This window comes from Gymnoscopelus braueri (genome assembly GCF_963280865.1).
Source record: "Gymnoscopelus braueri genome assembly, chromosome: 4".
NCBI classification, from domain to species: Eukaryota; Metazoa; Chordata; class Actinopteri; order Myctophiformes; family Myctophidae; genus Gymnoscopelus; species Gymnoscopelus braueri.
In genome coordinates, this window is record NC_137605.1 from 10,201,411 (window position 1) to 10,214,581 (window position 13,171).

Consider the following 13,171-nt stretch of genomic DNA (forward strand, 5'->3'; position numbering starts at 1 on the left):
TCCGCAGTTGAACTATTTGTTTTGTTTATGTTGTTCGGCTCAGACATGGACACAAACCCAGGTAAACCACTGTTAATATCATCTATCAGAGTTATAAAGCATGCCGTTAGCATTTAAAGACATCGTTCCTCTGTTTGAAGAATGGCAGTTTGTTTTTTTGTAGTTTAAACAATGCGTGACATTACAAACTACAGATAGCGTGACAGCTAAGCTAAGCTAACGTCATCTTAACCTTTTAACATTTGACATATTGATGTTGACATCTATTTTAATCTGATCATCTTTACTCTCACTACTTTATGTCTAAAGTAGACCGTTTGTATTGTCAGATATATTTTATGTTCCAGGAGTCCATGGCTGTCTCTACTATAGATACAGTGGAAAAAGTACTCACATTTGTAAAGTAAAAGCATCAATACCTCAATGTAGAAAAACTTTGTTACAAGTCCAGATTTCAAAAGAGTAAGAGTACAAAAGTATTGGTATCAAAATATACTTAAAAGTACCAAAAGTAAAAGTACTCATGCAGAATGTCCCATTTCACAAGTGTTCAAAATGTATACAAATCTTTTGAAAATAGCAGATCTGCAAGCTCACAAGCTTTATAATATTTGCCTCTGAGATCTAGTCGACTAGAAGTAAAAGTAGCGAAAATTGGAAATACTCCAGTAAAGTAAAAAATACCTCAAATCTGTAAGTAAGTGCAGTACTTGAATACATGTACTTAGTTGCTTTACACCACTGATAGATAGAGATAATAGTGTTATTTAACTAATTTCTTGTATGTGTATCTTATGTTTACTTGTAAGTGTAATAAGGGGGAAGTTTAAGTATCAATCCTTCTGCTGGAATTCCCCTCAAGGACCCCTGGGGGTCCCTGAGGGTCCCTAGCAGACCATATTTTGAGATGGGGGTCCGTGGCCAAATACATATCATTTGGGGGGTCCTTGACATGGAAAAAGTTTGAGAACCACTGCATATAGTAACATAGATTTTTTCAAAAAACTGTTAGGATATCTGCTATTTTTTATAGCCAAGAAGCTAAGAGTTCAATCAAAACCTTTGACTGTGTAGCTGCTGGAACAATACTAATGCATAGTAAGGTTTAACAGGCTTTTTGGAATTGAGATGATATGATATGATATGATACGATACAGCACTGGTTCTTAAAGTGGAGTCTGGGAAGCCCCAGGGGTGCCTGAGGGGGTGCCAGGGGGTCCCCAGCTAAATGAGAAACAGTTTAAAGTCACTTAAGCCCTATTTTATTTTTCCTCTGTTCTGCAAGCTCACAACGGGCGTGTAGAATAGATCAGCTATAAAAAAAATTTGTTGAAAATTGACAAATCTTCTCTTATTGGGGGTCCCTGAAACAAAATCTCTTCAGATGTGGGTCTGTCCTTTAATTTGGGGGTCCTGCCCCTGACTCCTTGACATGAAAGTGTTTGAGAGAGAGAGAACCACTGTGACTCATATCGCCATATTTTAACTTTCTTGTTTGTTTGTTTTTCGTCTTAATACTAGTACTACAGTACATACATACACACAAAAAAATTGCAGATCTACAAGCTCAAAAAACGACATGTGTTGAGCTTGTACGTGTGGTTGTTGATTGGTTCTCCAGTGGTTCTTTGGGAAGGCTGAGGAGGTGCACTGCTGTCCCAGTATCCAGCTTAGTTGTTTAGGCTCTTAAATGCTTCTAATGTAGCACCATTTGGCAGGGCTCTATAGCAGTGGATCTCAAAGTGGGGACCGGGGGACCCCAGGGGTCCTTCAGGGGCTTCCAGGGGGTCCCCAGAAAAACGAGGAACAGTTTAATGTCTCTGTTATTTCGAGAATGTATAAGAAAAGACTATTCAGATCAAAGGTTTCACTCTCTCCACCAACAGAAGACGATTGTAGACTTCTGCACTAAATCTGATCTAATGGCAAAAAAAGGATGTTTTAGGGGGGTCCCTGGAACAAAATATTTTCGTCCGTGAACTAGTACGTATCAATTTGGGGGTCCTTGTTGACGTGAAAAACCTTTGCGAACCACTGCTATAGTACCGTTGCCGTGCAAAGAACCTGTTAAGCCCCTGTATGGTTGTTTAGAAGTTATTTAGAGGTTTATGAGCCAAGTAATCACTTTTAGTGCTATTTTTCCACACCATTAATCGCTTAGCGTGTGTGCGTGTGTGTGCGCGTGTGTGTGTATGTGTGTGTGTGTGTGTGTGTGTACACTACAGGCTCCTTTTAACTGGCAGTCTTGAAATGTGTCTTTTTTTCATGGTCCTCTGTCAGTTTAAAACAGGTGTCTTCAATAGGGGGTCCTCAGAGTTACTACAGGGGGGGGGGCACCAAAGTTTTGTGTGGTTTTTAACCACTTGAACCCTAAAATCCCTATTCCAAGGAGAACTTTTAAGCCAAAAATAGCAGATCTGCAAGCTCACGTTGTGAGCTTGTAGATCGGCTATTCTCGGCAAAGAGATTTGGTGTAGAGGGAAAAAAAGAGCAGACCAAGTACAGAGCCAAAGGTCAAGTTTGCTAAGTATTGACGGTTTAAGTGGTTAAATGTCTGAAAATACACAATAACATGAATCCAACACGCACTGTGCACTGACAGCACTGACAGTGCTGTCAAACAAGTCTATGAAAAAGTTTAATCTGCAACACAATGTTATGCAATATGTAGTTGGGGGGTCCCTGCTTCATCTCTCTCTCAGCTAAAGGGGTCCTTGGTCTGAAACACGTTGAACCCCTGGTTTAAAATGTTGATGAACATGATAATCTTCTTTGATATTCAACCTATACAGCTCCACTACAGCTCACATTATGCATGCTGTCAGCCCTCAGCACAGTTAACACCTTTACCGCCGGGCCCGTAGTTCTACGGGCCGTTAAATCCAACGGTTAAGCGCCGAGCCCGTAGTCCTACGGGCTGCGGTCTTTTCGCGCATGCGCGGTCCGGGTGCACTTTCGGAATTTTTTTGATCCACTTCCGTTTCCGGTTTGATGACAGGAAATAGAATTATTTGGGATCCGGTTTCGACGATCACGCCCGCTCCCATTCTACAGACGAAACTGAAACTCAATTCTCTTCCTGTAGTTTTTTCTCCTCGCATTTCACTGTTTAACGTAATCCGCTCTAACTACAGTCATGGAAGTCCGTTTGACATGCGGTCTTCACTGGGAGATACAGGGAGATCTCGCGGACGTAAACAGACCGTTCACGGCTCAATCTTAAGGATTTTAACAAGATCTATGGCGACATGAAAAAAACAAAAAAACAACAAAAACACCTTGGCAGGTGAGTACATTATTATGAGATTAACCTCTGGCGGTGGATGTGTTAAACCCTATATACTTATTTGACCGGGGTCCCCCTGGCCTGTCTGTACTTGGTCCACTCCTTCCCCCCCCCCCTCTACACCAAATCTCTTTGCCGTGCAACGTACTGTAAGCTTGTGGATCTGACTTGTGTTAAGGCGCTAATATCCTGCTGCGCGAGAGACGGCACACTTCTTTCTACCACTCTTCAATGACAGCATAGGAAGATATTGGGATTATGAGGTACACCTACAGGCAGTACTACCTGTTAACCAGTAGGTGTCCTACCCGACACCAAGGTCTAAATATCTCAATGGAAGAGTATAGGGATGGAAATTATCGATTAATTCATTAATTGATAGTTGATAACCTTAGCGATCGATTAACGGATTCATTGATAAGCGGCATTTTTCTTTAGGACTAAAAGGAAAATTCTTGTCTGAAACTGAAAATGAGCGCAGAAACATGATTGTATATAATATTAACCAGCGTCGACGAGCATTAGCTGGACACAGACACACACACCTCCTCTCTGCAGTGGTCTATGGAGTTTGTCTCATTTCTCTCCAAAAGCCCTTGAATATGATTAAGGATTACTGTGATTATGGTAAGCTCACATTTGATACCACACACCATACCTGTAACTTTCACTAGACAAAAAATAAATAAATACATTAAAGGTAGGGTAAGTGATATTTTTGGGTTAAAACAAAAAGTATTTTGTTAAAAGGTTAAAATACTATATTCTGATAGTAATCATTGCTATAGAGTGTTTTTTTTTTCTTCTCTCCAGCTCTTTAATAAACAGAAAATACATTTTTCGGTAGGTGTCAAAATCTCAGCCAATCAGGAGAAAGTACCCATTTTTAAGCTTAATTTGTATAGTGTTCCAGTTCCAATTTTGCATGCTCATTTCTTAGTGTCATCACTTCCAATTTCACTTGTTTAATCTGTATCCTGATTGAGTTCTCTGTCCTGGTTGGATAACATTGGAAATGAAACTGAAACGAAAATGCATTTTCTGTTTAATAAAGAGGTGGAGAGACAAGGAGACTCCTTTTACTGAACAAACACTCTATAGCAATGAGTACTATCAGAATATAGAGCTATTTAACAGTTATTTTAACCAAAGCAAATAATTAATTGAAAATCAATACATTTAATCGACTAAATTCTTAACGGTAGTTAATCGATTATAGATGTACTGCACGTGGACTAGTTCTATTGTATTAGCATACTCCACCGTACAGATTGGTTGAAATAACCTTTTATTCATTTAAATAAGTCCCACATCGCAGCTTTAAACAATTTACTTGTGGTTCCGTTTAGTTATCCCAGGTGGGTCCTAGCTGGATAGGTAACCCTACAGTATAGACTTAGTATACTTAGTCCCCCAGGGTTCTATGCTAGGCCCCCCCCCCTTTTCCCTTTTACACCAAACTTCACCAAAGCTCACAACACGTCACAATGCATGCAACACATTGTTAGCTTGTACTTTGGCTATTTTCACTGCACAACACCAACACGATGTGTGTGTATACATTAAGCATATAGGCCACGCCACGGCTATTTCTGAGACTATTACGGCATGCCCAAAATAGGGATGCAAGGGTTAAATGGGGTTAAACTGTTTACACTTTACACACCACGACACACTATTACTTTGCTCTTGTATTTACTAATAAGGTTATAACCTTGTTTTTTATCAGCACAGATCTCGTTCTGTGTTTGTTTTTATTATAGCTGTCTAAGTGTAATGGTTGCATAAACATGGTGTCGGGGGTTTAATTTGTTCCCTTTGTGTGTGTGTGTGTGCGTGTTATTAGATCTGGATCTGCCAGATGCTAATCTGGGTCTGGGAGCCAGTGGAACGCAAGCGACTGCTGGGGCCGTGGTGCCCAAAGGGAACAACAAGAGACGAGCTGCGTGAGTCTGTGTGTTTTGAGTGTTAAATTGACTGTAATTTTAACCACCTAAAACCTATTATGGTTGACGGGAGTCCCTCTGGGCTTTATACCAGTGTCTTTTCTGTTTTCGCTCTACATCGAATATTCTAAGCCGAAAATAGCCGATCTACAAGCTCTCAGCTTGTAGATCTGCTATTTTCCTGCGAAGGTTTTTTCCCCAAATATGGATGCTGGGGTTTAAGTGGTTAAAGGGAGTATGTGATATTTTTTGTCGAAAATGGGGTTAAAATAGCTCTGTTCTTATAGTAGTCATTGCTATATTGACTTTTATGCTATATTGAGTATTTTCTTCAGTAACAGGGGTCTTCCTGTCTCTCCAGCTCTTTAATAAACCAAAAATAAGTGTTCAGGTTGGGCTAACAATTTTATCCAATCAGAAGAGAGACCATAATACAGGATACACAGGATAAACAAGTGAAATTGGAAGACATGGAAAGTGGAACATTATTAAATTGAATCGGACAAATGATCTTTGTGGGGTTCTCTCTCCTGATTGGATAAAATAGGTTGTATGCTCTGTTAAAAGAGCTGGAGAGATGGCGAGACCCCCTGTTACAGAACAAACACAAAATCAGGATCAGCATTTGTGAGGCCCGAACATCTGGCATGGATCGGGCTGATAATACTCATAACGGTACACTATTGTCATCTCTCTTACAGGCCTGACTTTGATGATGATGACGATGACGACGAAGGCAACAAACTGTTCAGGTGTGTACATTTTGTCCTGAGTGTCCCGAAACTTTGTCATCTTCCTGTTTGTAACCACTGACCTGAGAAACAACATGCACTATCAGAGACATGTCTGTTATGTCATGTCAGTGGTTCCCAAACCTTTTAGCTCGAGAACCAAAAAGAATGTCTCCCCGGGACCCAAACTAGTGAAAATAGCCGATCTACAAGCTTGTAGATCTGCTATTTTCACTGTTTCTTAAAAGTGCTTTTTAGAAAAATGTTTGGATTTGTTTTTAATTTCATGATTTTGTATTTTATTTTAGAAAATCTGAAAAAAAAAATGAAAATAAAATTATAATTAAAAACAAAATGTAGGAAACAAAAAAATGTAGGGATATTTAGACCCACAAATGGGTCCCGACCCGGTGTTTGGGAAACACTGTGTTGGGCTATGTTCAGACTGGCAGCCCAAATCAGATTCTTTTGTCCTATCCAGATTGGAATCAGGTTGGTTTTGTCGAGGCTGAACAGCAGCAAAAAACACATGGAAACAGATTTTTTTTGTGAATCCGATTTGAACCACATTCCTATGTGATTCAAATTTGATTTCTAAATCTCAGTCTGTCCAGACTGAGTCTAATGTCTCAGTCTGGACACTCACACACTGAAACCTGTCTCCAAAAATAGTCGATCTATAAGCTCACATCTTGTGTGCCTATAGATAGGCTATTAGTATATTTATATACTTATTAGTATAAGTCAAACATTCCTTACGCCTATGTCGTTACCTCAGCAACCATCGCAGATAGGTCAGTGATCTCTGAATACACAAATCCGATCTGATCTCTTGCAAATAACAGTGTGGACAGTCAGAGAAACAAATCAGATTTGCCTGCAGTGTGAGCAAAGCCTTAAGTGGGAACAGGTGTCGTTAGGATTCGTCTTGGAAGCGAACGCAATTTAACCACATGGACCCCTAGTGTCCCTGTTCTTGGGTGAACGTTTGCCGAAAATAGCCGATCTACAAGCTCACAGCGCGTGGATCGGCTATTTTTGGTGAAGAGATGAGGTCTAGAGGCAAATACTAGCGGACCAAGTACAGAGCCATGGGGGACCCCGGTCAGCTACTGTACGTCACCTTGCTAAAATAATGGAATCATGAAACAAAATGCCTGGTATAAACCATCGGCTCTCAAAGTGGGGTCCAGGGACCCCCAGGGGTCGTTGGGAGGGTTACAGGGGATATTAAAAAATAGCAGATCTACAAGCTCACAGCGCATCACTTCGTGTCGCACTGTGAGCTTGTACATCTGCTATTTTTGAAAAATCTTGGGAAAATAATTTGATTTACAAATCTTCTCTGGGGTTCCAAGGCCAAATATATATCAATTTGGGGGTCCTTGACATGAAAAGGCTTGAGAAACACTGGTATAAACAGCCGGCAGGATGTTGACGAGGATTTCTATCGTCTCCTTGCAAAAATATAATGTTGTGATTAGACAAGCTGACAAGCTGACGGGTTCCCTGTGTGTTCAGGTGCGATGATGAAGGAGGAGGCGGCGATAAGGAACGCTTCGCCAGGTAAGTGTGTGTGTGGGTGGATGGGTGTGCGCACATGGGTGTGTGCGTGCGTACATACATGTATTACTAGTGGTGAGGGCAAAATGTCCCCACAACTATTGAAGAATTTGATAAATAGACATGGTGTGGACAATTTGTGTACAAAAGAAAGGGTTTTTTTATGGTTAAAAAGTTAGTCTTCAATTTCAAATTAGGAAAATATTTAGGTTAGGGATTTAGAGGTCAGGTTCAGTGGGGTTGGAGTTATGCCTGATTGCAGATCTACAAGCTCAGAATGCATTGCACTGCGACACATTGTGAGCTTGCAGTTTGGCTATTTTTGGTTCACAACTGTCAGGCTTTAGGGTTCAAAAAGGCACAAATGGCGTATACAATTGCCATCCTAAAATGTTATGTCGGGCCTGGAATTTCATCTTTTTAGGGGCAAGGCCACTTCACCTTTGGCCTTGTAAATGTTTTGAGGGCACAAAGGCCAAATACAAGGACAGCAAGGTCATCAAATAAAACACTGATATTAAGTCCACTGAAATAATTTAATTTAAGGGTTACAAAATAATTTGTATGAATTAAATATGAAGTATGATCAGTGACATAAATAAAAAATTGTACAAGCTCCTGAAAAGGAGTTCAGAAGTTCATACTCACTCACTGGACTTTTTTGAAGATGAGGATGACAACTGAGGAGGAGTTAAGAATTCAGAATCTTGTGAAATAGAAACGGTAATTCTGTACTCTGTCTGATGACCTTATGTCCTGGAACTGTTGGCCCAAACAGCGTGTGTATTATTAGTGCAAGTGAGTTTATGTTCTGTTTGTCACGTACTTGGTGTCTCAGAAGTCACATAGACTGTCTGAGTTTTCTTTGCAGCTGGCAGAGGACCTTGATGTAACTATGTTTAATCATCCTTTTTGGAAATCTACGCTCTTGCAAGGGCCTAGTTCAGTTGCATATTATGTCCTTCTCTGACCACAAACGGTTCATGTCGTGAATGGTTCATGTCTGTGAAGACTACAGGAAAGAGACATAGGAGAAAACTGTTAAATCAGCTGGGGGCAGTGTGGATGGGGCATCAAGGCCACTGTAGCCTCAGGGCAGATCATTATTTGAAGGGCAGAAGGCCAAATTGTGGGGCAACGGCGGCCCTGCTTACATGTATAGTAATAATGTGTGTGTGTGGTACACCTTCCTTTTCTCCCTTACCTTCTGATGATGTTGGTTAGTTAGTGTGTTGATTTGTGTGTTGTGTTCCAAGGTTTTTTATTGTCACACTGACTTGGAATGTAACATGTAGCATCACTGCAGGCAGTGAAGATCTTGTACTTGACAATAAAAAAAAGAACACACACGATGACACCTTGACATCGATATCGGTAATTATGCAGCCGATGTGTCTCCCAGTCATAGAAAGAGACTATGACGTCGTCACACCATTTAAAGTACTAGCTGAAAACCCCACAGGATGGCGCCACCTGTCCATTGAACTCCAATTGAACGGTTCCTCAAGCTATGTAGGTGAAAATGTTCAAACATTTTCTTTAATAGCGGATCTACAGCTTGTGAGCTTGTAGATCTGCAGAGAGCTTGGACAGAGAGCTTGAACCAAAACAAAAACACAGAGCATTTTTGCCCTAGTCGTAGAACTGCTTTCTTTGTTTTGGAGTTGATCAGTATAGGAATTGAGAGTCTCTGGCTTATCTAATATAATAATAATAATAATAATAATACACTTTATTTGTATAGCACCTTTCATGACATGAAATGCAGCTCAAAGTGCTTTACAGAGCAAGAATACAATTACAGTTACAACCAATTTAACAATAAAGCAAAAGCATAAAACATTAAAATAATAGCAAAAGGCAGTGAATCAGGCAATACAGTGAGGACAAGGGTAACAACACAGAGATTTAAAAATCAACCAAAAAAATCAGCTATCTAGGCTTGCTCCTGCACCAGGAGCAGACGAGAGGTACTTCTCTACGGAACTTTTACCCCCCCCCCCCATCTCCCCTCTCTCCCCCACCCCGCTGCTACCTAGCAGTAGCTGTTGGTACCCGACCGAGCATGTTTGGTCGGCTTCCGGCACAACTTTCGACCCGACACGACAGCGTATCATGCGACAGCGACAGCGACACCGCCCATTCAACAGCAGATTTTCGGCCGTTTTCATGTATTTATTTGCTTATAAGTTAAATCTTCTCAAATAGAATCTTTAATCAAATCTACTTTTTTTTCAAATTGATTTAGATTAGCAATTTTTGAATAAATATCGGTCAAAAACATTGGTAATCGGTGGTCTAGGACTCTCCAAAATGGGGATCGGGATCGGCATCGGACACAAAAAATAAAGTCGGGCTCTATTGATGACATCGACCCGGTGCTTGTTGTTAGAATAATTTGTGCTGTGACACAATCAGGTAAGTTTCTCCTACCTACCTCGGTAGGTAGAGCGGTCAAACGGAAATCAGCGGTTCCCGGTTCGATGCTGAGCTCCTCCACCTTTCATGTCGCCTGGTTAAGTGTCCCTGAGTAAAAATACCTAACAAAAATAATCAACTTGTCAGCTTGACTAATCACAACATTCTATTTTTGCAAGGAGACGATAGAAACCCTCGTCAACATCCTGCCGGCTGTTTATACCAGTGTTTCTCAAGCCTTTTCATGTCAAGGACCCCCAAATTGATATATATTTGGCCTTGGAACCCCATCTGAAAATGTTTTGTGCCAGGGACTCCCACAAGAGAAGATTTGTAAATCAAATTCTTTTCACAATTTTTCAAACGATTTTTCAAAAATAATCTAAAATAGCAGATGTACAAGCTCACAGTGCAGCACGAAGTGATGTGCTGTGAGCTTGTAAATCTGCTATTTTTGAATATCCCCTGGAACCCTCCCAAGGACCCCCATGATTGACCAATCAGAATCGAGCATTCAAACAAACCATGTAATAAAGGGGAAACACTGGCAGTTAAAGCTGCACTATGTAACTTTCCTCATCTACCCCGGATTTGAACCCTGTTTCCTGACTATCATTATTTGTTTACCATTGAGCTACGTAATAGAGCCTGCCTGCTTGCTCAGGGGATAATATGAGCAAGCTAATCTTGACCATCAGGTTAAAATTTGTGTCAGATCCTGTGTCTAGGTGAGACATGAGCTTTGACACGACCTAAAATGTCTGAATGAGCAAGGAGACAAAATACAACCACCCCAATTGTATAAGGTATATTGTATGTAATGTGTGTAACGTATGTGTGTATGTATGTAACGGATTGGACAAAATTACATTTTATTCATAAAAAAAAAGTTACATAGTGCCGATTTAATGTGTAATTTGACGTCTTATGAAATTGGTACACAACATTCATAGAACACTATGTTGTGAGACTGGATAAACCTTTTGTACTCTTCTATCGACCTCTTTTCCTCTCTGTCTCTCTTTGTCTTTCTCTCATAGTTCATTGAAGACACATACTTGTTCTGTACATCCAAACACTTATGTTCCTCCTCTCTTCTCTCTCCTCCTCCATCCTCTCGAGGGGTGCAACAGTTAATCAAACTAATCGATTATATAAAAAGGTTATAACCGATAATTTAATAAAATTATCGATTCATAATCGATCATTATTTTTGCATGTATAGGCGAAAAGTAAAAAAAATGAACTAAACCTTTCAAATGTAGTGAAAATAGCCGATCTACATACGATATTTTCGATTATTCAGTTGAACCAAAAAAGTAATCGCTGAGACAATAATCTATATTTGAAGCCCTAATCCTTTCCTTCCTCCTTTCTTTTCCTCTCAACACGCTGTGCCATAGAAACATTAATTCAGAACTATTCCATCCCTCTCCGCCTTGCCTTCCTCCCCATCCCTCTCTCTGTCCCTTCTCTCTCCCCATCCCTCCTCCTTCTTTCTCCTCCCTCCGTTGTTCTACCCATCCCCGCGTCGCCTTTCACCTCCTCCTCCTCCTCCTCCTCTCAGGGAGAACCACAGCGAGATAGAGCGGAGGAGGCGCAACAAGATGACGGCGTACATCACAGAGCTGTCCGACATGGTCCCCACCTGCAGCGCTCTGGCGCGCAAGCCGGACAAGCTGACCATCCTGCGCATGGCCGTGTCGCACATGAAGAGCCTGAGGGGGACTCCAACCAGCAACCCCGACGGATCCTACAAACCCTCCTTCCTCACAGACCAGGTACATGTGGTGTAAAGTAATAAAGTACATTTACTTAAGTACTGTTACTTAAGTACAATTTTTAGGTATTTTTTTTACTTTACTGGAGTATTTCCATTTTTCCAATACTTTTACTTTTACGCCACTACATTTCAGAGGCAAATATTGTACTTTTACTCGAGTACAATTATTTGAGAACTTTAGTTACTAGTTACTTTGTAGATTTTGATTATTATTACGACACATACATTAACCACTTAAGCCCTATATATTTTTCAGCCATTTGAAAATAGACGATCTACAAACTCAACAATGTTGTGATGTGCAATGTGTATTGTTAGCTTGTAGATCTGCTATTTTCAAAATATGTTTTTATATTGAAAACTTGTGAAATGGGACATTCTGCATAATGAGTACTTTCTACATTTGGTACTTTAAGTACATTTTGATACCAATACTTTTGTACTTTTACTTAAGTAAAATTTTGAATTCCAGACTTTTACTTGTAACAGTTCATTGCAGTGTTGATACTTTTACTTAAGAAAAACATTTGAGCACTTTATCCACCACTGCATGCACTTAGATGACACAACGCATGCACACATTTGACATTTATTTATGTCCACAGTGGAGTAGATGTACAGAAGTACAAGAATGCCTTGTACAAAGGACATAAACACTGCCAATGCAGTCAGACAATAGGAAAACAGCCAGTTACAAAGTGCCTAGGCGGCAGAATATTGTTACATACAATACAGTTGACATACTTCAATGGATGGATAAAGGAAACAACGCACACACACACACACACTCTCCCTCTCAAGGCTTGACACTAACGCTCTGTTCAGACATAAAAACGTGACGTTAGAGCATGACGCTTAAAGCAATAATTGGGCGTGTCCGAGGTCCGCTGTGTCTGTGTGTGTGTCTGCTCGCTGTGATGAACAAATGGACTCACTGTATGAAGAGGAGCACATTTTGAATTAAAAAATAATAATTAATTAAACAGCAGCTGTAGATGGGAAATAAATCAATATTAGTGGCCTAATTATCCGCAAATATGTATAAGAAAAATGCAAATCACACCAGAAGGGAGGGGCCACACAAGCACCTATATGTACACATTTTGTGTGAGTGTTTGTGTACATTTAGTGTCTGTGTACAAGAGTGACGTTCAATCGTGTTTGGGAAAGATATATCGTCTCTGTCGGGTGGAAACCTCATATGTCCGAAACTGTTACGTTTCAGGATTCAAATTCGAACGCAGCGGAAGGAGGCGCGCCTCCGCGCAAGTGGAGCTTACTATGAAACCGTGCTCGGCTTGTGTGTGTGTGTGTCCGTCTGTCTGTGTGCAGTATTGTGTGCACTGCCTGCACTGCCTGTGTGCAGCCGCCAGAGTGCGCCAGAGTGCACTACAGTGTGGCTGAAATCCGCCTGCCCCTGCACTACAGTGTGGCTGAAATCCGC

General features: G+C 40.7%; 1 protein-coding gene across 5 annotated transcripts in view; it reads left to right on the top strand.

The window, feature by feature from the left end:
* Positions 1-13,171, top strand: part of arnt (aryl hydrocarbon receptor nuclear translocator) — a 28,365-nt gene continuing 15,194 nt past the window's right edge. For 4 of the 5 annotated variants that reach the window (XM_080425502.1, XM_080425504.1, XM_080425503.1 and 1 more), the window contains exons 1-5: positions 1-61; positions 5,133-5,232; positions 5,934-5,984; positions 7,485-7,529; positions 11,512-11,725. In XM_080425502.1, the coding sequence (XP_080281628.1) occupies positions 28-61; positions 5,133-5,232; positions 5,934-5,984; positions 7,485-7,529; positions 11,512-11,725 (444 nt within the window). In that variant the 5' untranslated portion in view covers positions 1-27. The remainder of the gene's footprint in view (positions 62-5,132; positions 5,233-5,933; positions 5,985-7,484; positions 7,530-11,511; positions 11,726-13,171) is intronic. The other variant, XM_080425505.1, reaches the window with a different exon arrangement.